The sequence below is a fragment of the Dicentrarchus labrax genome, unplaced genomic scaffold (genome assembly GCF_905237075.1).
Source record: "Dicentrarchus labrax unplaced genomic scaffold, dlabrax2021, whole genome shotgun sequence".
Lineage (NCBI taxonomy): Eukaryota > Metazoa > Chordata > Actinopteri > Moronidae > Dicentrarchus > Dicentrarchus labrax.
In genome coordinates this window covers 9,812,561-9,839,087 of record NW_026136701.1, presented here as the reverse complement: position 1 = coordinate 9,839,087, position 26,527 = coordinate 9,812,561, and the positions used below count along the sequence as shown (strand labels likewise).

Genomic DNA, 26,527 nt, shown 5'->3' with positions numbered 1-26,527 from the left:
GACAAGACAAAGGTATCTTTTGTCTTTTTCCATAGCCGTGTCAGTGCCGGCTGCATTTATCACGGTTGTCACACAGTCTTAAGGCTTTCAGCTTGCACACCTTGTCCCATTTTTCTCCCAGCGGTGGGTCCATGTTAAATTTGCAAAGAAAAGTACATTATTGGAAAATGTCCCCAGATAAATTGTAGGCCTGTCAGATACATGAGCGTTTGTTTTGCACCCCCCCAACCTCAGTTTTATGTTTATCAGGTGGATCTTGAGAAAATGTGATTCAGATTTTTCTTCCTCAAAGTCGCTGTGACATTTTATCACTGTATTGGGTCTCGGGAGATGTTAGTAGGTGTAGGTGCTCAGTGATATCTAAAATGTGACATAAAGTTCAACAAACAGATAAATAAAAGTGAAAAGGCACATCAGTTTATTAATGTAGCACATTTAAAAACAGTCAAGGTCTCGATACCTAATGTGATAAAAAGAAATAGTACAAAAAGGCAATAATACATAAACTACTTTACCTACCACAGACACAGTCAAGATAAAAGTCAATGCAATCCTTTTGGAAATGTTTATGTAAATTCAGATATTTCCGATTAATGATGCATTTTACAGAATCATACAGTAATTTTTTTGTTCACTTTCATGATGAAGAATGACGTAATGGAAGCAAACTTTTGTAGATGAATAGATTTTTACTTGATTATTTATAATTTTGTTATTATTATTTCCTCTTATTGTCAAATAGCATTGTGGTATACTATATTGACCAATGCCAGATGCCATAGATGCAGGTATTTGAAGCTTTACTGACTGAATCTCCTGGGAAGTGTTAATTATTATTGTATTGTGTATACTGTGGTTTTTAAAAGTACTGCAAAGCACTAATATTTTTTCCTTTTTTTAAGGTTGCTTCTTTTGTCCCTCTGGCACAGTAAAGGCAATGTGCCAACAGTCTATTAATATCTGGCTCTAGAGGTGAAGTGAGATACTTTGTGTCTGTGGTTCTCAGTGTATTTGTGTGCTAAAAGTCCACCTTCATAAAAGTAGACCCTTTGGGAAGAATCTTTCGCATTTTTCAGCAAAAACTAAAATACTGTATATCTTCCCGCCGTTTACAGTAACATGGCTTTTGTTTTAATCCTCTAACATTTTTAAATATCTGTTTGTGTACAAGAAAACAGATAAGAACTACAGTGAATAAACCCAGCAATATGTCGGCTACTTCAATCAAAATAAACCCACTAATAAACCCACTGAAGTAGAGATCTGTGATAACATACATAATAAGATGTGTCCCCTCACAACTACTGACTGGATGGGACAGTTGCCTCTGTGATCTAATATCAAACATCTATCTCCCTCTGCTGGACAAATCAGAGAACTGTGCCAAGCTCAGTAGAGGCTGCAGATGATTTTTCTGAATTCAGCAATTGTTAATAATGCTGAATAAATTGTAAGGCAATTGTAAATATAGCAAATGTTCAGAAAAAAGCTGTAAAGTAGTTTTAACTGATTTTTTCCTGTAAAAAGTATTTGATTTTGTCAGTTATTTCCCTTTTTTATTCGAACTGCCTCATTTTTACCCACAGTGGACATGAAGTTAATACTTACATTACTTGATTAATTCCTTTCTTTGTTAAAGGTGAAATAAAACAATGTTTCTATACACATCTTCAGAGTACTGGTTGATATACTGGATGAACCAGTATACCGGTTTTAATGATATGAATTTTTCTTACGGGTACATCGCTAAAACAACTACTGTAAGTCATTGTTACCTAACTATCTGCCACGTCATGTTTCTTACTTGTGCAATAGAACATTTAAGAAATATCTGTTTGTATACTTTATAGTGTTTTTACAACTATTTTTTGAAAGGGAGGCAAAGTTGTTGGCATATCTTATTTATTATTTTCAAATTCTGTTTTTGCTATATTGCAGTTTAAACGTGTTTATATTCTGCTACCATTTCATGCATATAGTTATTTTATTGTATCATTTGGTTCGGCCAAGAAAACCATATAGTAATCAAAGCTTTCAGTACATACATGATGGCATTAAACTGTTTTTATAGTCTATGTACTCCTGACAGTAGAATAATCCACTATAAACCTAAATAAAGGTACAGTCATGCAAAAAAAAAAAAAGAAAAAAGGAATATACTGTGAAACTGTCAGAATCTTAAAAAATACTGTGATACACATTTTTGGTCATATTGCCCAGCACTAGTTCAAAGAACACAGTTCGTGTTCTTCGTTGGGAGGACAGGTTTCAGACCTGAGAGTTTTCGGTGGTGCTCTGAACAGTTCCTCTGCTGGAGTCGTTGTCACCTTCAGTCTCTGTGAGGAGAGAAAAGGAAACAGCCACCATTAATCCACCGTAACAGCACACCACACTGACAAAACAAGTTAACTATGTGTGGGATGTGTAATATTCATATTACCTGTCTCAGTGTTCCTGGAGTTACAGCCAGACTGTAGAGAACCCACAGCGGTGCCATGAGGACTGAAGAGAAAGAAAGAATCAGCCCGAGGACATGGCTCCACCAGGGGTACTGGTAGGTGTTATTGTAGCTCAGACGGTTGAATTTGACCAGAGAGAAGAGTAATATGCCCTGTGAAAAAACATACACAACTGTCAAATAAAACGGAAGCCACAGGAATGCAACTTAGTGATGCAAAAAAACGAGTAAAAGTCAGAAAATTGTGTACACGTTCATATATTTATGTATATGTGCACACATTATTAATTCATAATAACTTTGTTAGGCTTAGAGGAACAGAAATTCCCTTTATTTACTCACTGTAGCCACACATGGAGTGACGAACCTCCAGCAGTATTTCATATACGGCGATGGGCGGTAGTTAATCATGTCGGTAATATTATTGTAGTAACGATCAGCACCTTGGAGACAGATATTTATATTAAAAAGTATAAATGCTTGGTTAGAGCTGATTGACAGGATGACATAATGAATGTAGCTCACCATATACCCATCCTACACAAATGCACTCCAAAATGCCAAAAATCATCAATGGGATTCCACTGCAGGCATAGTAGTCAAAAAGCTGAAACACATAAAGTCCTCCCTGCAGGGAAAGAGAAGGTTCAAAACAGAGAGAGAGACAGAAAGTGAGTTATTGTGAAATAAATATCTGTTTAATTGTATCTGCAGCAGGAGACCATATTTTCTTTGCATTTACATTTGGGGCTGCAAACACTTTCAACACATGAAAACCACAGAACAAAAGATGTGAACATAGATAGAAGTTATTTTCTTTGCTTTTGAAATCACACAGAAACCAAACGACACCCACCTCAGTGACCATAGAGAGACCAACCAGAAAGGATACAACACAGATGAACAGCGAGAGTAGTTTACGTCGATGACCCATGAAAAAGAAGGATGGATACATGTCTGATATGGAAGTGACCAGGCCTTCCAGACACACAAACTGTGGGTAAAAAAAATTATTAATAAATTAAAGCTCCACATTGACACAGAATAAAATGAGTCATTGTGATGTCAAAGGTACACTGGCAGTTCTTATCCCACTGGGAATTAACCCATTAAAGTGTGAACCTATCGTTACGTCATCCATTGGTTTGTGGAATACCGATTTGAAGTCTCGACTTCGCCACCATGACAGTTAGACGGAGCCAGCACGAGCCAACAGACTGACGTTCTGCGAGTTGCTCTGCGCTCATTGGCTGCACAGTTTTGTTGTTCTCATTCTCCATTCGAGTGAATTGGATCCCTGTGTTATTGCAGCCAATGGAGCACCCCCTGCTGGCCTTTATATAGAATGCAAGTTTAAGACACTTCTGCTTTGGCTTCACTTTTCAGACCCGGAAGCTCTTTCCATTATATATATACTGTCAGTGGAATTAACACTTAACTCAGCAGCTCTACACAAACTTTTGCTGCTTTTAGGACATTCTTCTGCTTTATGTGTCTGTGCTTCAGTCTGTGGTTCAGTTTCCTGGCTCTAACTAATCTTCATGATCATTAATCAGGTGGCTTCAACATGGTGCCCATGTGTCACTGTGTCTGCTGGATGTGCAAGTAGAGAAGTAGTTGCTAAACATGTTAGCCATGCTGACTCAATAAGCTTGTATATCAAGGTTTTCTTCTTCTTTTTTTTTGAAATTCACCCTCAGAGGACTTTCTCTCAGCTTTCATTGTCAAAACTGTGTGGAAACGCAAAAGAGTTAAAAAAAACCTGCATTGCAGAACCGACAGAACTACGTCAAACAGACAACAACAGAATGTATTCCAAGGCAGTGTTTTACTTTAAATTCAACACAAAGAAACAGGTTTCTCTGGTTATGTTTCCTAATTTCATATCCTATCTATGATTATTTACCACAGTCTAATTGTAACACCTTTACCTCACTATCCAGTCCAAGGAAGATTATCATAATGAAGAAGAGCACAGCCCAAAGTTGGGGCAAAGGCATCATGGCTACTGCCCGAGGATAGGCAATAAATACCAGGCCGGGACCTGCAAGTGGTACAAAGATTTAAAAATACTTACTTACTTACTTATTTACTTACTTATTTACTTGTAATGGAAAATTCATTTTAAAAGTATAAGAAACCTTAATGTACAATAAAGCCCACACAGGTGTGTTATTATTGTGGTATTACGTGCAGTGTCACACCTGATTCAGCTACTGTTGAGATGTTGACACCAAACTCATGAGACATAAAGCCGAGGACAGAGAAGACTGCAAAGCCAGAGACAAAGCTGGTCGCACTGTTCAACAGGCACAGGGCAAATGCATCTCTGTAATTAAAAAGGGTTAAGATTTGTATACTGAGACATAAAAACTCATTGTATAACAGAGGGGACAAATATGTATTGTATTTACTTGTAGCAGTTGTTGTTGTATTTGTTGTAGCTTCCTAAGGCTTGCAAACAGCCTAAGCAGACAGCAAAGGAGAATAATATCTGGCTCCCAGCATCCATCCACACCTTTAATGAAGTTGGGTCAGGGTAATGGGGGGGGTATTGGATTGTTATATGTCCAATCTTTGTCAAGTATTGTTATCTTTTGTCTTCTCGTTTACATGAAAACAAAAAACATCACGGTTAAAAAACAACAACAAAACAGTTGTAACTGTTGCCATAACTGAGAATTAATTGAATTTGGTATTTACAATTACCTACTGTTATGTGAAGTCTCATCCTAAAGTATCTGGGTTGCTCTCGCATGACAGCACCAGCACTGGCAAGCTAGCAGTAAGCAGGGGCATTTTCACTTTGATGTAATGTGAACGAATATAAGGAAACCTCTGAAGACTCGAAGACTATTCCCTGTTTATAGCATGCTGCCAACAAGGTATTTTGTTTTGTTTGTCTGTATTTCACTTTATTAATTTATTTGTTATTTCATATATTATGCATGGCTTATGTTAACTTGGCTAACATGGTCTAATGTTATATTTTCTCATCAACACTGTGTGTTTAAGCTTTCATGGTGGATTTGAGGAGCAAGAGAAGCCTTCAAATAAACTAGTAACAAGAAAGCCACTTGTGTCTCTCTGTGCTTCAAAGGAATTACTGAAATTAGATTTAGCATGTAGTTGTTTTTTGTCTTTATTGTTTAGCTATAAATCTCCTTTATTTTATCATTTATGTACAAAAAATGTTAATAAAATGTCTCAACATTAGCTCAGCAACTCCCTCTAATGCCTAACTTCATTTATAAATAGCAGCTTTGTGTTAGCCAAACCTACCAGGCACAGATGCAATATTGTATTCTAGCTATAGAAACGCCTCTGTCATGAAAGTTTGGCTGTCTGACTATGGTAGAAATAAGCTGAATCTCCTTTACTGTAAAAAAATAAAAAAAAAAAAAATAAAAATAAAAGTCCCACCTGACTTTTCTTACAGGAACCCTGAACATGCTCATGTTAAACAGCTGGAGCAGTGGCAAGTTTAGAAATGTTTTTCCATGGGATGTCCTACCCCAATAATATGTGACTTTTGAGAAGACCCATTGCTAACGTAGAAAGTAAAGTTACGTATAGTAGAGTTTAGGGTTGTTGTTGTGAGATATTAAAATGTGGACAAATAATTTAAACAGACTCACTAAACACCCATACGTGTGCCTCACCTGAGGATCAGTTAGACGTGCTGGGTCAGGATAGAGGTAGAATCTAATACCGTCTCTGGCTCCTGGCAGTGTCACACCACGGATTAGAAAAGCAAATATCATCACATAAGGGAATGTGGCTGTGAAGTAGACAACCTGAAAGAGAAGCAGCAGTATAGATAAAATAAAACTGAAGGTTGACCAAACACAGTAAGAGGCTGCGCTCTACCTCTGTTGGGTCGGACAGCATCAAGGCTCCTCCGAGGGGCATTGATCTCTCACGCGACGGCATCTCACACAACTTTTATTGTTTATTGACAATGTGAACTTGTTCTAGGGGCCCAATTCGGAATCCATCCCAGCTTTGAGGGCATGCGTGCATGGTCAGCAAACGTTCTGCACCAGTCTGACCTTCCTCAGCTCATACAGTAGTTTGAGCTATTGTTGAGGATGTCAGACAGGAATTAATTCAGTCTCTCGTTGTCTCACTATCCAGTGTGTTACTTCTGCATCTGGAAAGGAGTCAAGTCTTCAGGAAAGGTGAGCTACCAAACAACGAGAGACTGACGGAGAACGGAGCTCAGCAGAAGACATCCTGCCAGGTCCCAGCGGATACTACCTACTTCTTCAATTCCTCCAGACAAACCTAGGATTCTCCTCCTAAACACAACATACTGTATGTTTAGAAACATTTTCCTTTTCTAAGTCTGTAAAATAACTGCTTTCATTTCAGTATCAAGTAGAGTATTTGGGAACACATACTGCCAGAATTCTTCAACTGAAGATGTTGCGTTCTGAGAAATGTGGCCATTAGATGAATGATTCAGTTTATAATCGACACAGTCCTCTGTGTGGAAAATAGGATTGAGAAGAGTTAGAATGGCATCTTGTGATACAGGAAACTTTGTATGTATTGGCAATTTCTTCCTATTTTGTTCAAATCTGCACAACAATGGAGCTCTATGTTGTGGCTTCACAAACATTACTAACAACTTTTGGTAGAATCTGGTCATTTTTTGGTAATTACATGGGATTGACAACACCAAAAATATAGGATATCACCCAAATTATCTTTTATTTATGTCACACAATATATTGTATAATTTTACTTGTGTTCCAGGTGTTATTACAGCTGGCCCAGGGGAGTATAGTGTGGAAGGTGGAGAAGAGGTAGCAGGAGGCCCAAGCCAAGATGACAATATAATACATCGCATAGTATAGCAGAATCACCTGACTGCCGTAGCCTAAGCCTGAGGCACAATAATGTTAGCGTCAGCAAAATTATTTATTTTCAACACAAAATTGTAACATTATGTCAAATAATTAATTGAGTTTGCAGTACCTTCAAACAACGGACATATTTTCCTCCAACATGTAATTCCACCCTGAGCAGTCAACTGGCCCAGAGACACCTCCAGAAAGAAGATGGGGATTCCACAGGTGAACAGGACCAAAACATAGGGAACCAAGAAAACACCTCAAGGGAAGAATTTAACAAGGTCAGGATTTACAATGAGAAAAATACGAACATAAAATGTTAATGATTTAAAACCTCTAACTTTCTGCTGTACAATACAGCAAGACTTTTTTTTTGTAGGAATCTATTGCATACACAATCAAACAAGGTAGACATAACATGCTAAAACCAGGTCGACTAAATACAAAAAAGGGGCATAACCCTTGCACCCACCTAACAAGAGGGAGAGAGAATAAATAAATAAAAAGGGGGGGGGATAACAGCTAACAATAAGTAACAAAGATTAATAAATAAAACACAGCTAGGGCAATAATCTCAATGATGTTTTCCAACTTACACTGCTTAAATAGAATAGGGTACAGAGTAGCATTATACAAAGAATGGATCGTTTTCTCGGTTGTTCACGTGTTGAAACCATATATACATCAATGGTTGAAACACAAGGTTTCATGCAGGGGTATGCACACATTTTTTAATGGGTGTGGCTCTTACTTGGCAAAAACACAAACATTTTGCCACCATGTTAAACCAGTTAGGTAAGATGGGTTCATGTGACAGCATTATATATGACAATGTTGTGCAAAGTGATAAATACCTGACAAGCTGCTGCTCTGAAGCATATGTGGAGATTTTTATTCACAGGGCATCCAGGGCATAATGTTCAACGTTAATCAGTCACACAACAGCAACAATACCAAGTTTAAATGCTACAGTGCCACAGACATTCTGTGAATTAACACAGCCACGACAACTACATTTAAACTTTAAAGGGAAACCCTACTGTAAAGTATGTTATACATACTGAAAGTCAAAGTCAATTACTACTACGGTTAAATAATAACTAAATAGGAGGGGGGGGGTATGGGATTAGGTCTTATTGAAACTTGAGGGATTCTTCTTTTTTTATTCCCCAATGAATTGCATTTTTGGTGGCGGCAACATGCTCTAAAACTCATAAAACGAGACACAAAATTTCCCATGGCAAAAAATGTCCACATTATGTAGGTCTTTATTGAATTAAAATATTGATTAGCTGTTGGGCAATATGGATGCAGATCTCTCAGTAAAAAATCAAGTATCCAGTCAAGCCATAGTATAAATAGTATTTTATATTTGAAAATGTATAAAAGGAAATCTTATTTCTCAAAAACCTCCTCAAGTATTGAATTCTCATAACTTGGCCCCCGAACTCAGTTGAAGAACAGACGTCTGCTTCATCGTGTGTGCTCAGCCCACCCACTGTCTTACCTCCTCCATTTTTGAAGCACAGATATGGAAATCTCCAGACATTGCTCAGACCAATGATTTCTCCGACTAATGCCAAAATGAACTCCCTCTTGTTGGCCCACTGTCCTCTATCATACTTTGCTGGAACATTATTTTTCATCAGATTCCTCTCCGGTTTGCTTGCTGGATGCATCGGAACAGGTTTTCTGTGCTGAAATGTCAGTTACATAATTCTTAGTGTAGGTCTGGGCAAACAGATACAGGAAAAAAAATGAACGTTAAATTGAAAATAAGATGATTAACAAATATAAAACTGAGGTATGGGAAAGGATCCAAGTGCAAACAATGCAGGCTGACTGTAAAAGTACAATGATTTGGAGACAATATACTGTCTCCAGATACCCTTACAGAATCGTGAGGCAGGTGAGGTTCAGCACCAGGAAGGCAGTTCAATCAGGTAAACAGTCTAAATCCAGGTAATTCCAGATAAAAAAAACAGGGCAGATCAGTTACAAATTGTTTATATAGGGTGTGTCACAGGAATCAAGAGGTGGGCAGGGGGAAAAGTTAGGACAATTCCAAGGGCCCATGACTGACAGGGGCCCCAAAAAATAGGTAAAAACTAATTTTTAATGAATTAATTCATTAAAAAGAAAAATTAAACCATCATCATTCAGTATATATATTTCAAATATAATAATAAAATTAATGATCTCTTTGTTTTTACTTGTTTTTGGCAGTAAAACTTAAATATCCACATTGACCAAAAAGTAAACATCCATATTGATCGAGCACCCCCCTGTATCTGCATGAAGTGGTTTGGTCCTGCCTTAGCGCAATTATCAGTGACAGTCATTTGATGCGCCAGAACTGGTTTTCAAAAAAGGAAAGAGAGAAAAGAGAGAGAGAGGAATGGATGTCAAAATGTAACCCAGTTTTTCACCAAGAAAGGAGCCTATAGTCTGTGAGTGCTATTAACCTGTTGGCTTAATGTCCATAGGGAAATAAGATAGCCAGCTACAGACTAGTGTTAGCCTACATTTAATCACCATTTAATCAGTTCAGGGAAATGTTTAGCAACATATTCATATTAAATCATTGTCCCTGCCCCTTTTAGCTGACTAACAGATGAGTCAGCAGCACCCCAGTCTCCCCATCACTGTACCCCTCCCAGTCCCAGTGAAGAAGCTGAGCAACATTGTGTTCAATGACAGGCCAGTTAGCATCATTGCAGGGAGTCTGTGGGGATTTCTCTGTCTCTCTTGCTCTTTTTACCATTACAAAAAAGAAAATGAAATATTTATTAATGACAGAAATTCAAACACATTAATAACAATTATTTTCTCACACAATGATCATTATGAAATAAATAACAAACAATTAACAAGATGCAGCTACACAGTATTTTTGGAGAAGTCTGCATTGCTTTACGTATATTTTGTAAGCTAAAACTGATTTTAAAAAAAAACAATTTGAGGTCCACTATATCTCAGGACAGGCTTTGCAGTCTTGCCATGTTGTCCATTGAAAGTCAGTTGGCTAGAAAGCTAGACTTCAAAGACTTATCAGTGACTTTGCTAGCAAGAAGGCTCGGCGCTGGGCTCTTGGTGAGTCAGGCTGAGCGAGGGCCAGTGATAGCTGCCAAATGGCATGGCTATGGAGATTGGATATTACTACAGACATAATGCCCACAGCCTAAAAAAACTGAGAACAAGATATATGGCTGGACTGCCAAAAAAGTTTGGGTTTCCAGGAGTCCTTTGTTCTTATTTATACCTTTTTAATTTGATGTCACTGGTACTGTCAGTTTGTCATGACCATATTCCAAACCTCGAAACCTTTTGATTTGGTGATCACTTGATCTGTTTTATAGCACTATAATAACCCTGGTGTGGAAATTCCATTTTACATGTCAACTTTATTTTCTTGTTGGCATATATGTGCAGCTAAGTTCAAGAATCTGATGTTTTCATTGTTTTGAGAGGATGATGTTAATTTATTTTGATTGAAAAGTTAATATATATTTAAGTTTGTTTGTTTTTCTTTTTTTAAATCTTTCATTAATAATTATAATAATAATTAATAATAATAATTAATGATTAATTTCACTAAGAGAATTTTCCATTTTGAAATTTTACAATAAAAATACATTGAGACTGTAAAAGATGGCCTTTAGCACATTTTTTATGGTTGCTTTTAATCTTGCATCAAATAGTAAACTCCATACTGTTTGCAGACTTGCATGCATGTACAAATCACCAGCAGTAAATATTGTGCTAGTACTAGTATTGAACTACTAGAAGCAAGACAGTTGCAAGCCTTTAATTACAGTTATGTAAAGCTTTTGATGGGACAGTTAGGTCCTAGAGATGTGGTGACAACAGCTGCACAGAGGGGGCCCAATTAGATTTTTTTGTCATGGGGCCCAAAATTCCTGGTTGACCTGTTCTCTTCCTTAACTTACTCACTAATATTAATATCACATCTTGCGAACACCTTTTGTCGTTCTGTAATATTGCACATACAACTCTTTTAAGATCTACCCACAGATTCTCAATGGTATTTAAGTGGACTGTGAGGACCATTCCTTCAGCTTGTGTCTCTTGAGGCAGTCCATGGTAGATTAGGAGGTATGTTTATGTTTATGAAATAAAAACAAACAATGCATGAATGTTTGCTGCATTGTGTTGTCTCATTCTTAGCTAACAAAAACACAACAATTCTTATTTTCAGGTGATTATACACTAATGAAAACATACTTGTTAACAGGTGGGAGGAAAGGGGTCATGTGGTTCATGTGCATGAGGTGTATAGTGCTGCCTCCTACTGGACAGTCCTGGAACAGATCGGTTCAAACATGAAGTCTATACAATGTACACAACCACAGAGGAAACATCCTTAAGGTAGTTATTATGGTTAATTATGGTTATTAAAATAAGTCAAGTCCAGGGGTTTCCAATCTTTGTCAAGTCAGGGACCCCCACAGTAAATGGGCATTAGACCACTGACCCCAAATTTGAAAGGATTTTATCTTAAGGAAACCCCTCTGAATATTTTTTTTTTTGTGTTATGAATGAATATTTGGTATTTTTGCTTAGGAAAATTATTATAGTTGCCGGTTTAATAATGAATTAATTGTTTTATTTTTTAGAGTAGATGGATTCAGAGAGCACAGTTCAAGAAGAAAATGCTACAGTGCAGTGAGTGGATGTTTATGGGATGTTATGCTGCCTCTTGGTGGCGGCAGTCAGAAATCCCTGAGAGAAGTTAAGGCTGCACACTCAATCACAATACATCAATAATTCATGATGATGTCTTCATAGTCAAACTAGGATCAAACTAGGATCACCATAAATTACAATCAATCAAGACTCCCTACTTTTTTCCTTGTTGTACTTCCAAATAATGTGATAAAAGCCACTGAACTACCCTAATACCCCCTCAGGAAGGTTGTAGTCTGGAGCCAAAGGGCCCGAACAGCAAACACTGTACGTGAAGAGAGACTTTCTGTCATGTTTGATGCTCTGTACAATCATGAATTATTGATATATTGTGATTGAGTGTGCAGCCCTAACTTTTCTCAGGGAGTTCTGACTGCCGCCACCAAGAGGCAGCATAACATCCCATAACATCCACTCACTGCACTGTGGCATTTTCTTCTTATCTTAGAATGAGAGTGATATGAACTGGCCTCTGTGAATCCATCTACTCAAGAATTAAAACAATCAATTTATTATTAAACGGACAACACTTTTGATAATTATTTCAAGCAAAAATGCCATACAAGAAATCACCTTGGACCGAATGATTAATCGATGAGGCTAATCAAGAAAATAATCATCAGATTCCGTGATTGATACAAAATGACTGTTAGTTGCAGTCTAATCGTCCTGAACTTCCAAATTTTAGTTGTTCCTATAAATAATATCATGAAAACTGAGACCAGGAAATAAAAAATAAAACAAAATACTGAGCGCTGCTGTTGAAATTAGCTTGTTTCAGTTTGTTCATCAGATAGGCCCACTGAAGAAACAGTAGTGTTCAAACTACTTTAAACATCTGCAGTGCCATAATGCAAAAATCACTCCAGTCAAATGTTAATTGTAAGGGCTCTGTCATAATATGCTCATCAGAAACAGCTGTTTTGACACAGACAAGACAAATATGTTTCAGAAGCTGGCATTACTTTCAGACACTATAATTTCACTGTTGTAACTGTTATTACAACTTGTCTCCTAGATTTGTCTCAGCCTACTGTTTCAGTTGATGTATATTGTATTTAACAACTTTAAATTATTCATGTTTGCATGATAATGTATATAGTATTCTAGATACTTTGTCTGTGCATCTGTTCTGGCCTTCTGCTGCTGGGGCACAATTTCCTGTGTGGGATCATTAAATTTGACCCTGTCTCGTGTTATCTCAGTTTATATTAACATTTATATTATATTTTTATATTAACTTATTCATGTTCATCACTGAGGCTAGATGGACCAGACCCAATCAGAGCTCCCAGCAACAGGAGTAAGTGCTATTATATTAACTTTAAGTATTCAAATGTGAAGTGAAATTAAAACAGCACTGAATAAACCCTATGAAGGGGAATATAGTGAAGAAGAGGAGGTACACTGCAGTAGTACAGCACGTTGGGGTTGGCTCCACGCTCCGGTCTTTCTCGCGCCAGTCCTTTGGATCTCGCGCGCGGTTTCGGTGTGTTTTCGCACGCTCCGCAGCGGACCAATCAGAGGGCAGCGTCCCCTAGAAGCGTCCCGTTGCTATGCAGTTGTCCTGAATCCTGCCCTGTCCTGTCCGGCAGCGAGGGTGAGCTCTGCAACAGCTTGTTCATTCATCACTTTATTTAATGCTTTGTACAAACGGAGATTAAGTCTCTTTGATGTATATTTCTAAAATGTGTATTCCTGTTTATTTTCAGGTGGTTGTCACATTGTTGTAGGTGTATGTTTGTCCGGGGGAGGAGGAGGAGGAGGAGGAGGAGGGGGGTTGTGGATGTTAGCTGTTCACTCTTTATAGTTGTGCATAAGTTATTATAACATGGCTGCGGTGCTAGAGATGTGTTGCAAACAAGCTACTGAATAGATTTATTTTTTTTAGCCCAACTGTGGAGGCCAGCAGGCGGCTGTAGCGACGGTAGTGACCCGGTCGGAGACGGACACGCCTGTTGCTGTGTCTCTCCAATCCCACTCGAGAGCACACCCTAAACATTAGCATACGACCAATGATCGCTGCTCTACGGACAATGAGTTGTCCAAGACGGTTTTAATGTGAAGTTGCCAGATTTATCTCTCTGTTGCAGCATAGTGGAGTACAGATAAAGTGTGTTCAGTCGAGAAGACACGAGGATAACTCGCCACTACTATCACGTTACCCTTCGCTCTAAAGTGGATTTGGATTTTATGTACAACATGACATTTGAGGAACTAAGTGGGGATTATTCTCAAGAAAGGTAAATAATGGATTAAACATTTATTCTACTATAACGTCGATGCATGTGTAATGTTAACGTTACCGGTGTTCAGCGACATTACATGCATTCAATAGATTAGTGCACGATAGACTGCGGTCAAGCCAGCCGTAACTTCGATCTCCGTGGTCAAACCAGCCGCACGTAAATTTACAAGTGTGTTTTTTTTTTTAATTTTAGTTAAAAAGAAGAAAAAATGTTTTTTCTTTTGGGTTTTCAAAAAAAAGGTATTATGAATATTAAGGTATAATTCGAACCTACATTTAAAATAAAATATGTTGCATTAATAATTTTTTTTTTCCCCCCTTTAAAAAAAAAAAACCCCCTTTTTTGAGTATCTTTACTGCGCCAGTGTGGATAAACGTAAAAATAAAAATCCCATATTTATGCCTCCAGAGATTGCATATTTAACTATATTTTATTTTTTAAAAAAATATTTCTCTATAATTTATAAATATATATAATATATTTGACTTCCACACGTCTAAAACTACACACACACTCAATATCAAGCACTTTTACTGCAGCAATTTGGAGAAATTCAACAATAAAAGTCCTTATTTTTACCTCCAAGTGGCACATTTCACCATATTTGAGCTACTGTAAAATAATATTGCTCAATATTTCATGGCTAAGGATGGTATATCTGACTTCTGCACATCTAAGACTACACACACACTCAATATCAAGCACTTTTACTGCAGCAATTTGGAGAAATTCAATTATAAAAGTCCTTATTTTTACCTCCAAGTGGCACATTTCACCATATTTGAGCTACTGTAAAATAATATTGCTCAATATTTCATGGCTATGGATGGTGTACTTGACTTCTACACATCTAAGACTACACACACACTCAATATCAAGCACTTTTACTGCAGCAATTTGGAGAAATTCAACAATAAAGGTACTTATTTTTACCTCCAAGTGGCACATTTCACCATATTTGAGCTACTGTAAAATAATATTGCTCAATATTTCATGGCTATGGATGGTGTACTTGACTTCTACACATCTAAGACTACACACACACTCAATATCAAGCATTTTTACTGTACCAATTTGGAGAAATCTAAGAACAAATGTCCATATTTGTACCTCCAAGTGGCACATTTCACCCTATTTGAACTACTGTAAAATAATATTGCTCAATATTTCATGGCTATGGATGGTATATCTGACTTCTGCACATCTAACACTACACATATACTCAATATCAAGCACTTTTACTGCAGCAATTTGGAGAAATTCAACAATAAAAGTCCTTATTTTTACCTCCAAGTGGCACATTTCACCATATTTGAGCTACTGTAAAATAATATTGCTCAATATTTCATGGCTATGGATGGTGTACTTGACTTCTACACATCTAAGACTACACACACACTCAATATCAAGCACTTTTACTGCAGCAATTTGGAGAAATTCAACAATAAAGGTACTTATTTTTACCTCCAAGTGGCACATTTCACCATATTTGAGCTACTGTAAAATAATATTGCTCAATATTTCATGGCTATGGATGGTGTACTTGACTTCTACACATCTAAGACTACACACACACTCAATATCAAGCATTTTTACTGTAGCAATTTGGAGAAATCTAAGAACAAATGTCCATATTTGTACCTCCAAGTGGCACATTTCACCCTATTTGAACTACTGTAAAATAATATTGCTCAATATTTCATGGCTATGGATGGTATATCTGACTTCTACACATCTAACACTACACATATACTCAATATCAAGCACTTTTACTGCAGCAATTTGGAGAAATTCAACAATAAAAGTCCATATGTGTACCTCCAAGTGGCATATTTGACCACATTTGAGCTACTGTAAAATAATATTGCTCAATATTTCATGGCTATGGGTGGTATATCTGACTTCTACACATCTAACACTACACACATACTCAATATCAAGCACTTTTACTGCAGCAATTTGGAGAAATTCAACAATAAAGGTACTTATTTTTACCTCCAAGTGGCACATTTCACCATATTTGAGCTACTGTAAAATAATATTGCTCAATATTTCATGGCTATGGATGGTATATCTGACTTCTACACATCTAACACTACACATATACTCAATATCAAGCACTTTTACTGCAGCAATTTGGAGAAATGTAAGAACAAAAGTTCATATTTGTACCTCCAAGTGGCATATTTCACCATATTTGAGCTACTGTAAAATAATATTGCTCAATATTTCATGGCTAAGGATGGTATATCTGACTTCTACACATCTAACACTACACACATACTCAATATCAAGCATTTTTACTGTAGCAATTTGGAGAAATTCAACTATAAAAGTCCTTATTTTTACCTCCAAGTGGCATATTTGACCACATTTGAGCTACTGTAAAATAATATTGCTCAATATTTCATGGCTATGGATGGTATATCTGACTTCTACACATCTAACACTACACACATACTCAATATCAAGCACTTTTACTGTAGCAATTTGGAGAAATTCAACAATAAAGGTACTTATTTTTACGTCAAAGTGGCACATTTGACCATATTTGAGCTACTGTAAAATAATATTGCTCAATATTTCATGGCTATGGATGGTGTACTTGACTTCTACACATCTAAGACTACACACACACTCAATATCAAGCATTTTTACTGTAGCAATTTGGAGAAATTCAACAATAAAGGTACTTATTTTTACCTCCAAGTGGCACATTTCACCATATTTGAGCTACTGTAAAATAATATTGCTCAATATTTCATGGCTATGGATGGTATATCTGACTTCTACACATCTAACACTACACATATACTCAATATCAAACACTTTTACTGCAGCAATTTGGAGAAATTCAACAATAAATGTCCTTATTTTTACGTCAAAGTGGCACATTTGACCATATTTGAGCTACTGTAAAATAATATTGCTCAATATTTCATCGCTATGCATGATGTACTTGACTTCTACACATCTAAGACTACACACACACTCAATATCAAGCATTTTTACTGTACCAATTTGGAGAAACCTAAGAATAAATGTCCATATTTGTACCTCCAAGTGGCACATTTCACCATATTTGAGCTACTGTAAAATAATATTGCTCAATATTTCATGGCTATGGATGGTATATCTGACTTCTACACATCTAACACTACATATATACTCAATATCAAGCACTTTTACTGCAGCAATTTGGAGAAATGCAACAATAAATGTCCTTATTTGTACCTCCAAGTGGCACATTTCACCATATTTGAGCTACTGTAAAATGATATTGCTCAATATTTCATGGCTATGGATGGTATATCTGACTTCTACACATCTAACACTACACACATACTCAATATCAAGCACTTTTACTGTAGCAATTTGGAGAAATTCAACAATAAAGGTACTTATTTTTACGTCAAAGTGGCACATTTGACCATATTTGAGCTACTGTAAAATAATATTGCTCAATATTTCATGGCTATGGATGGTGTACTTGACTTCTACACATCTAAGACTACACACACACTCAATATCAAGCACTTTTACTGTACCAATTTGGAGAAATTTAAAAACAAAAGTTCATATGTGTACCTCCAAGTGGCATATTTGACCACATTTGAGCTAGTGTAAAATAATATTGCTCAATATTTCATGGCTATGGATGGTATATCTGACTTCTACACATCTAACACTACACACATACTCAATATCAAGCACTTTTACTGCAGCAATTTGGAGAAATTCAACAATAAAGGTACTTATTTTTACCTCCAAGTGGCACATTTCACCATATTTGAGCTACTGTAAAATAATATTGCTCAATATTTCATGGCTATGGATGGTATATCTGACTTCTACACATCTAACACTACACATATACTCAATATCAAACACTTTTACTGCAGCAATTTGGAGAAATTCAACAATAAATGTCCTTATTTTTACGTCAAAGTGGCACATTTGACCATATTTGAGCTACTGTAAAATAATATTGCTCAATATTTCATCGCTATGCATGATGTACTTGACTTCTACACATCTAAGACTACACACACACTCAATATCAAGCATTTTTACTGTACCAATTTGGAGAAACCTAAGAATAAATGTCCATATTTGTACCTCCAAGTGGCACATTTCACCATATTTGAGCTACTGTAAAATAATATTGCTCAATATTTCATGGCTATGGATGGTATATCTGACTTCTACACATCTAACACTACATATATACTCAATATCAAGCACTTTTACTGCAGCAATTTGGAGAAATGCAACAATAAATGTCCTTATTTGTACCTCCAAGTGGCACATTTCACCATATTTGAGCTACTGTAAAATGATATTGCTCAATATTTCATGGCTATGGATGGTATATCTGACTTCTACACATCTAACACTACACACATACTCAATATCAAGCATTTTTACTGTAGCAATTTGGAGAAATTCAACTATAAAAGTCCTTATTTTTACCTCCAAGTGGCATATTTGACCACATTTGAGCTACTGTAAAATAATATTGCTCAATATTTCATGGCTATGGATGGTATATCTGACTTCTACACATCTAACACTACACACATACTCAATATCAAGCACTTTTACTGTAGCAATTTGGAGAAATTCAACAATAAAGGTACTTATTTTTACGTCAAAGTGGCACATTTGACCATATTTGAGCTACTGTAAAATAATATTGCTCAATATTTCATCGCTATGGATGGTGTACTTGACTTCTACACATCTAAGACTACACACACACTCAATATCAAGCATTTTTACTGTACCAATTTGGAGAAATCTAAGAACAAATGTCCATATTTGTACCTCCAAGTGGCACATTTCACCCTATTTGAACTACTGTAAAATAATATTGCTCAATATTTCATGGCTATGGATGGTATATCTGACTTCTACACATCTAACACTAAACATATACTCAATATCAAGCACTTTTACTGCAGCAATTTGGAGAAATTTAAAAACAAAAGTCCATATGTGTACCTCCAAGTGGCATATTTGACCACATTTGAGCTACTGTAAAATAATATTCTTCAATATTTCATGGCTATGGATGGTGTACTTGACTTCTACACATCTAAGACTACACACACACTCAATATCAAGCACTTTTACTGCAGCAATTTGGAGAAATTCAACAATAAATGTCCTTATTTTTACGTCAAAGTGGCACATTTCACCATATTTGAGCTACTGTAAAATAATATTCTTCAATATTTCATGGCTATGGATGATGTACTTGACTTCTACACATCTAAGACTACACACACACTCAATATCAAGCACTTTTACTGTACCAATTTGGAGAAATCTAAGGACAAAAGTCCATATGTGTACCTCCAAATGGCATATTTGAGCTACTGTAAAATAATATTGCTCAATATTTCATGGCTATGGATGGTGTGCTTGACTTCTACACATCTAAGACTACACACACACTCAATATCAAGCATTTTTACTGTAGCAATTTGGAGAAATTCAACAATAAATGTATTTATTTTTACTTCCAAGTGGCACATTTCACCACATTTGAGCTACTGTAAAATAATATTGCTCAATATTTCATGGCTATGGATGGTGTATTTGACTTCTACACATCTTAGACTACACACACACTCAATATCAAGCACTTTTACTGCAGCAATTTGGAGAAATTCAACAATAAAAGTCCATATGTATACCTCCAAGTGGCACATTTGACCACATTTGAGCTACTGTAAAATAATATTGCTCAATATTTCATGGCTATGAATGGTATATTTGACTTCTGCACATGTAAGACTACACACATACTCAATATCAAGCACTTTTACTGCAGCAATTTGGAGAAATTCAACAATAAAAGTCCCATAGTTCTATCTACAGATCTAGATATATAGAGCATATTTTCCCATGTTTGAACTACTGTAAAAACACATTGCTCAATATTTCCTGGCCGATATACTGTATACTGTATCTGTATTTTATACTTTCAAGAGTAAAATGTTTTTCGATAAATACATAACTTTAGAAAGTAACTTTTATTTATATAGTTGAGTATGTCTTGCAGATATCGTTAATAAATTACATTTATTTTTAAGCCATCCTATCAAAGATGGGCTAATTATAAAAGGTTTGGATAGACCTGTAATGATTTTTAACTTCAAGTGGAGCGACAGATCTTGGTGTTTTTTCACACCTACACGAGAAATCCCCCATAATACCTTGAGACAGGTTGTTGTTGGAGAAGACATCACACAAACAGAGTGATACGTCCTAACGGATAATTTACTGACCTGCTTGTGTATTACACGTTTATTACATGAAAATGCCTGGAAAGAGCGGGTAAGTATTGCTTTACTAATTATTTTATTTTATTTTATGAAGAAACTCTGAATTTGAACTTTTTACTTAGCTTTTAAATTGCTTAAACTCTGCAAGGTCATCGACGTCCTTGTCAGACATTGTTTTCTTTATGAGGCCGAAGCGTAGTTTATAATGTAATGATATAATATTGAAATATAAGACATAAGGCAACCACTAGGATCAAGAATGTAATGCTTACTTGTCGGTAGACGCTACATAACTTTGGGAAATGATGCCACATTTTAATGATGAACAAGCATGCATGGCCATTGTCAAAGGTCCTTTGACTTCTTACCTTAAAATAACAAATTGGTTCTGTGGCTATCCACCACTCTCATCTTTGTTGATATGACCATTTCACACTAATTAAATGCATTAAACAGCATTGAATTAGCGTTACATACTACGGGAAGCATATTTACAGCTAATCAATAATTAAAACACAGCATATTTACAGCTAATCAATAATTAAAACACAGCATATTTACAGCTAATCAATAATTAAAACACAGCAACGTTAAAGCTGTTAAATAAACTAAAACACAGCATATTTACAGCTCATAAAGACATTAAATAAAACAATTGATTAGCTAACTGCTCTTCTGTTGAGGTCGCGAGACAGTCTCCACTGTTCGATAACTAGCTAAAGTTAACACAACGCTGCACACTGGCTGAAGGTGAACTAAAAGGACCAGAAACCCTGACACGAGTCTTCAATATACCGTTTCACTTTCCCACAGCTGTCAAAACATATTTTTGTGTTACAGTCAGATTTTTTTTACGTGGCGAAACCAACTTGTGCACATCTGTCAATTAGCTAGCAGCCCGGCTAACGTTAGCCAGAACTACAAAAAAGAAAAAAGGACGGTGGAAAGTTTTCGTGGTAAAGTTGTTACGATGTTAACACCAAAGCATTTGTCTCTGTGTTGCAGAATGGATTCAGTGGCGAAAGCTTTGGAAGAAGTCCTCACCTCTGCGCTACCACAGGGCTGCATTACAGTCGGAGTCTACGAGGCTGCCAAATCCCTCAATGTGTAAGTACAAGGTTATATGTTAGTCACTGACCTACTGACAGTTGTTAGACATCTCTCACACATCCTCACGTCTGTTTGACTTATGTCTAGCAGGAGATATACTGTGCTTTGTTGAAATATAAATAGACTAAATATCTGTTTTCTCTTCCTTCCCTCCTCAGAGACCCTGATAATGTGGTTTTGTGCATCCTGGCCACCGATGATGAAGATGTTAAAGATGTTGCCCTGCAGATCCACTTTACTCTCATTCAGGCTTTCTGCTGTGAGAATGACATCAACATCCTGAGAGTCAACAACACCCGGCGCCTGGCAGAAATACTGGGTGGAGGAGGAGGTGGAAAACAGAGTGGGGGTGAACCTATGGATCTGCACTGTGTCCTGGTCACTGTAAGTATCAGATCAATCTACACGTGTTATACTTCAATGAATCTTGTAATGTTTGTGAGTTAAGGCCAGGGATGTTGCATGTGAGTGAAACTCTTATTCAAGGAAAAACTTGCCTGTACTTGTTCTTGTACATTTGGTAAACATGTGTATGACTCCTCCCTCATATGACTTCTCAGGAATTTCAGCAGAGGAAAAAACCTAGTAATTGCACAGACATACAGAGAGACTATTTGTATCTTACTGCAATGTATACCATGTAAATTGATATATTATATAGATAATTTATTCTCTTTTCTTTCATATTTTCAGAGCCCACATTCGACATCATGGAAGGACCCTGCTTTGAGCAAAGTAAATCGATTCTGCAGAGAAAGCCGCTGTATGGACCAGTGGGTGCCCATTATCAACCTGCCTGAGCGATGAACATCTAGCTGCAAAAACCTGTGAAAGGACTCTTCTCTGCACAGGAAGAGTGGTGTGAACCCCAATGGACACATTACCATCCAGAGATCAAATTCCAAAGCGCTGCTGACGGGAAAAGAAAAATTTGAAGGAAAAAACCGACCCCGCTGTCTACTTGGGGTGTATTTAAAAGAGAAAAAAAGAGCTGGGGGATGGATTTCCACTTTGGACAGGACTGTTTGGAGTTGCGTCTGTCAGCCTCAGCAACCAAGATGAGATAGCGAGGCACTTGTATTGTCATAAGGTGGAAATTCAAAAAAAAGCATTTGTGTGCTTTTTAATGTGAAGCCGGACTCTGTACAGAAGGATTATATCATGTGTGTTTGGTTAAGCCTCTGACGAGTCAGAGAAGTGGGGAGAAACCAGAAAATGGAGCTGTTGAGTGGACCAAGGCCTCGGCCTCTCTCTGCAGAAACAAAGCACTTGTTGAAACACTGGACCTTTTGCAATTTCACTTATCTGATTCAAATTGTTAATGTTGACGTTGCTACTGTCATAATTTAAAAAGGGAAGGGCTACACATCCAGTGAAGACATTCTGTGTATTTAGTGTTTCCTATGCCAGCTGGTTTTTTGCCACAAGTAAAATAATTCATTTGTTACAATTTAAGTTATTTCGAATGATATTTAAGTGTATTTATGTTTCATTTTTTTACCTTAACTATTTGCAAAATCTGAATACATATGTATTGCTGTCAATAAAAAAAGTATTTGTTTTTGGAGCCAGACCTGCACGTGTTTTCTTCTTTCATTTCTGGAAATTTTAGCAAAGCCGAGCCGAATTGTGACCTTTAGCAGTTGCAGTTGTAAAGAGGAGTCACGTGCGGATCACAGGGGTCATGTTGGCCTCTGTGGCCTCAGTGCCATCTCTGAGCTGAAGAGAACAATAATCCTCAGCGCTCTCTCTGCACCGGCTTCTGCCTCAGTCAGCAGGACCATGTTCATTCATCCAAACAGGTTCCCTTTTCACCAATTCTCAGTGATTTGTCGGACAGTTAAGTTTGCATTTTTACCAGCTGACTTCATAGTCATGTGACAACTGCACACGCTGCACAGTTCATAGAGGGAATAAGGTCACAAGATTCCTACATTTATTGCATTACACATAATATTCATAATAGAAGTGAGGTGTCATCAGGTGATTCCATGCTATTCGTGTTGCCAGCTGCCTCTGCCCTCGGGACCAGAATGCGGGATGTAGCTTATTGACAAGCACATGACTGGAACTGCTTGGAAAATTTTGTAAAGAAGGCATTGACATGCAATCTGTTGTGCAAGCCAGTCTGAACTATTGCCTCCACTCCCCGCTCCCTTCCCACACACACACACACACAGGTGATCTCTCTGGAGTTGAATGCTGGTGATGTCACTGGGTTGATGTAAGGCGGGCAGTCCCCTCTGAAAGTGCAGAGTCATGATCACGAGAAGAGAGAAGGCAGAGTCTGTCCTTGAGTTGCACAACACGGTTCAGCTTTACATGTGAGAGGGATCATGTGACATTATTTAATATTGCTCAATGAAAGGCTTAATAAAATCTGGCAGTAGTAAAATTGTTTGTACAATAAAGCAGCATTCATCTTTACTGCGCCCCTGTGGTTATTTAATGTTGTTTGCTTGGTTAATCTAGTCACAGTGCATTTTCATTGGTTTCCAGACACACGCAGGTTAAGTGACCCAGAAACTCAAAACCCTGAACAGGATAGGCAAGAATACAAAGTGGATGGATGATGGATGGGCGCAGCAGTGTAGAGGTCCAGGACCTGGTAAAGATTCAGTGTCCCACTCAGCAGATTGGTTTCCCTACTCACTACATTACCCAGAAGCCCCCACTACAGACAGTAACACTAATAAGTTAAAGGCAAACTAAATGCACTTAAACTGTCTATTTCTCTGCCATAATAGTATATTAAACATAACATAACCAGGTTTATTAGGTGTACTGTAGGAAGTCAAGAATGAATGAAGGATGCAAACTAAAGAGTTTAAAACACACTGATACATTATGAGATGATGTAAAAATGCTCTTGAAACAGCCAATGTACCTGAAGTGTTCCCCTGCCCAAGGAAAATCCTCTTAGCCGTGGTGGTTTCAGTTGGCGCTGTGTGAAAGGTTATCTGGCGTGTGACTGTGGGGTGTGACGCTGACTGATGTAATGTGGCATTGTTGTGATCGAAGGGAAAAGGTTATTTTAAGATTGGTGCAGTGGAGGGCTGATGTAAGTGTTAAAACGCCACTGTGGCCTCCCAAGCCCAAAAAAGGTTTGAGGTTTTGCATACCCTTATTAGAGCCTGCTGGCTGTGCTCTGTTGTGGGTCAAAGTTCAAGTGCAGCATTATCTATGTGTTTCTAAAATAGAGCAGAATTTGATGACCTGGTAAGTCAAGGTGCACTTTGAGTTTGTAGTGCAACCTGGGGAACATATATATAGAACTGTACAATACTCGCTCATTGTGCCAAAGATTAAGAACATACAGAAAGCTATGCACTAAACTTGGTGAGAGGTGAAAGGTAAACATCAGGTTAAGATAACAGTATTGCAGAATAAAGAGGAAATCCACCATAAAATAGAAGTTATACAGTGTGATATTCAACAAAATGCCATCTCTCTTAATAAGCTGCAAATCAAAGACATGTTTTGTAGTTGGTTCATTGATTAAAAGCTATACATTCATTGATTAAGATATACCTAAATCAGGTTGATTTTAATGCAGCTGTAAGATGTCATTCAGAAAATGTACCAACAGCTAAAATGTAAATATTCTCTAATTAAATGCTCTGATCAAAACTGAGCTGAATGTTACTGTAGAAGTAAAATACACATTCTAATTTAGGGTGAAACTTCCCTTAAAGGTTGTAATTCATAGCTGCAAAAAGCTCATTTACGGGCATCAGTGGACTAATGATTAAAATCCTTTACTTAAGCAGCAGTAGCAATTTTATTATTGTGTATGAAAGAGGACATAAGTAATAGCTAATTGTAAGTAAAGTATAAAAATGAAAGTGCTTATTGTGCAAAATGGCCCCTTTCAGACTGTACACCAGGTCACAAAAGTTTATATTTTACAAAAACCCTAAAATGCTTTTTATTGCAGGACAAGTTACAAATGTATAATTCTTATTAGCACATGGTGAATACGTCTAATCAGTTGACTCTTAATAAAGTTGCAAAAAGTACAAGTACCATGGACTTAAGTACAATACTAAATGTACTCAGTTACTTTCCACCACTAGCTCTGGGTGGAAAATTTAAATGAGGTATTTAACTGGGAATCGGTGGCAGCACTGGTTGCAAAGGCAGTTGAAGAGTTAAATGAGCTCAAATGTCTTCTTTGTATATTTCTATATGCAGCTGAGTCTACCAGAGGAACCAAGGTGCCACTGCGGTCCACCCTGTCAGCCCACACCCTCCACCCTCACCCTCCGCTCCTCCCTCCCCTTCCTCTCCCCCACATCAGCACATTCCAACACACTGACACTGTAACTGCCAGGACAGATTGTCACAGTGAGGCACATGGTCAGTGAGCCGGCCTGCCAGCCACTGATCATATGCCCCCCCAACCCGTGAGTCTCTCATTGATGCACAATGACTAACTGGGATTACTGCATTACTGGAGGGGGGGGATGCTTCAGGCCTTCAGGGGCAGTCATGCTTACAGAGAATACCATGGCTGTCTGTGTCATATTCATGCATTAAACAGGAATGCCTCTACAAAAAGTTAGCTAAGAAGCATGCATTATGATTGATTTCACTGTGCGTCCCATCTTTGGGACTCAATGAAGGTGTTCTTCAGTCGACACAATGCAAACGCACCTGGCACTCCCTGCAGCGACATTTGATCTTTCAAAGAAAACAGCACAATCTGTGAGAAAAAGACATGAGGAAAAGCAAAGCCTGTTCATACTTTAGACCTTAACAATAAATAATAGGTGACAATGTCTATTCATCATTTGTCGGTTTCAAGTGTGAGAGCTGTCAGGTCCAGTTCAGTATGTTTGCAATTACAAT

The 26,527-nt window shown here is 37.3% G+C and overlaps 3 protein-coding genes and 2 long non-coding RNA genes across 6 annotated transcripts; 2 read left to right on the top strand and 3 right to left on the bottom strand.

Moving 5' to 3' along the window:
- Positions 1-395: 395 nt before the first annotated feature.
- On the bottom strand, positions 396-9,297 carry LOC127368152 (sodium- and chloride-dependent GABA transporter 2-like). The gene is made up of 15 exons (XM_051408661.1): positions 9,212-9,297; positions 8,825-9,014; positions 7,442-7,576; positions 7,209-7,349; positions 6,862-6,946; positions 6,675-6,759; positions 6,121-6,324; positions 4,873-4,976; positions 4,663-4,787; positions 4,390-4,502; positions 3,315-3,452; positions 2,984-3,086; positions 2,801-2,901; positions 2,441-2,611; positions 396-2,336 (listed from the first exon to the last, which is right to left on the bottom strand). Exons 2-15 carry the CDS (start codon positions 8,994-8,996, stop codon positions 2,223-2,225), a joined length of 1,791 nt encoding a protein of 596 aa, XP_051264621.1. The 5' UTR covers positions 8,997-9,014; positions 9,212-9,297; the 3' UTR covers positions 396-2,222.
- Positions 9,298-13,601: 4,304 nt separating this feature from the next.
- Positions 13,602-23,243, top strand: gadd45aa (growth arrest and DNA-damage-inducible, alpha, a). Of its 2 annotated transcripts, none has more exons than XM_051397232.1 (4): positions 13,602-13,624; positions 21,572-21,673; positions 21,835-22,060; positions 22,370-23,243. In XM_051397232.1, the coding sequence occupies exons 2-4, from the start codon at positions 21,573-21,575 to the stop codon at positions 22,481-22,483; spliced, it is 441 nt and encodes a 146-aa protein (XP_051253192.1). In that variant the 5' UTR covers positions 13,602-13,624; position 21,572; the 3' UTR covers positions 22,484-23,243. The 2 variants fall into 2 exon arrangements, with proteins under 2 accessions (XP_051253192.1, XP_051253185.1); XM_051397225.1 differs by lacking the exon at positions 13,602-13,624 and adding an exon at positions 14,083-14,267.
- Positions 14,923-16,110, top strand: LOC127361972 (uncharacterized). The gene is made up of 2 exons (XM_051397212.1): positions 14,923-15,383; positions 15,561-16,110. The coding sequence occupies exons 1-2, from the start codon at positions 14,923-14,925 to the stop codon at positions 16,108-16,110; spliced, it is 1,011 nt and encodes a 336-aa protein (XP_051253172.1).
- LOC127362002 (uncharacterized) lies at positions 15,245-17,876 on the bottom strand. Its single transcript, XR_007884372.1, has 3 exons — positions 17,862-17,876; positions 15,561-16,622; positions 15,245-15,383 (listed from the first exon to the last, which is right to left on the bottom strand). It is a non-coding gene; the product is annotated as an uncharacterized LOC127362002 (long non-coding RNA).
- On the bottom strand, positions 18,294-20,035 carry LOC127362007 (uncharacterized). The gene is made up of 3 exons (XR_007884376.1): positions 19,976-20,035; positions 19,101-19,277; positions 18,294-18,392 (listed from the first exon to the last, which is right to left on the bottom strand). It is a non-coding gene; the product is annotated as an uncharacterized LOC127362007 (long non-coding RNA).
- Positions 23,244-26,527: the final 3,284 nt, after the last annotated feature.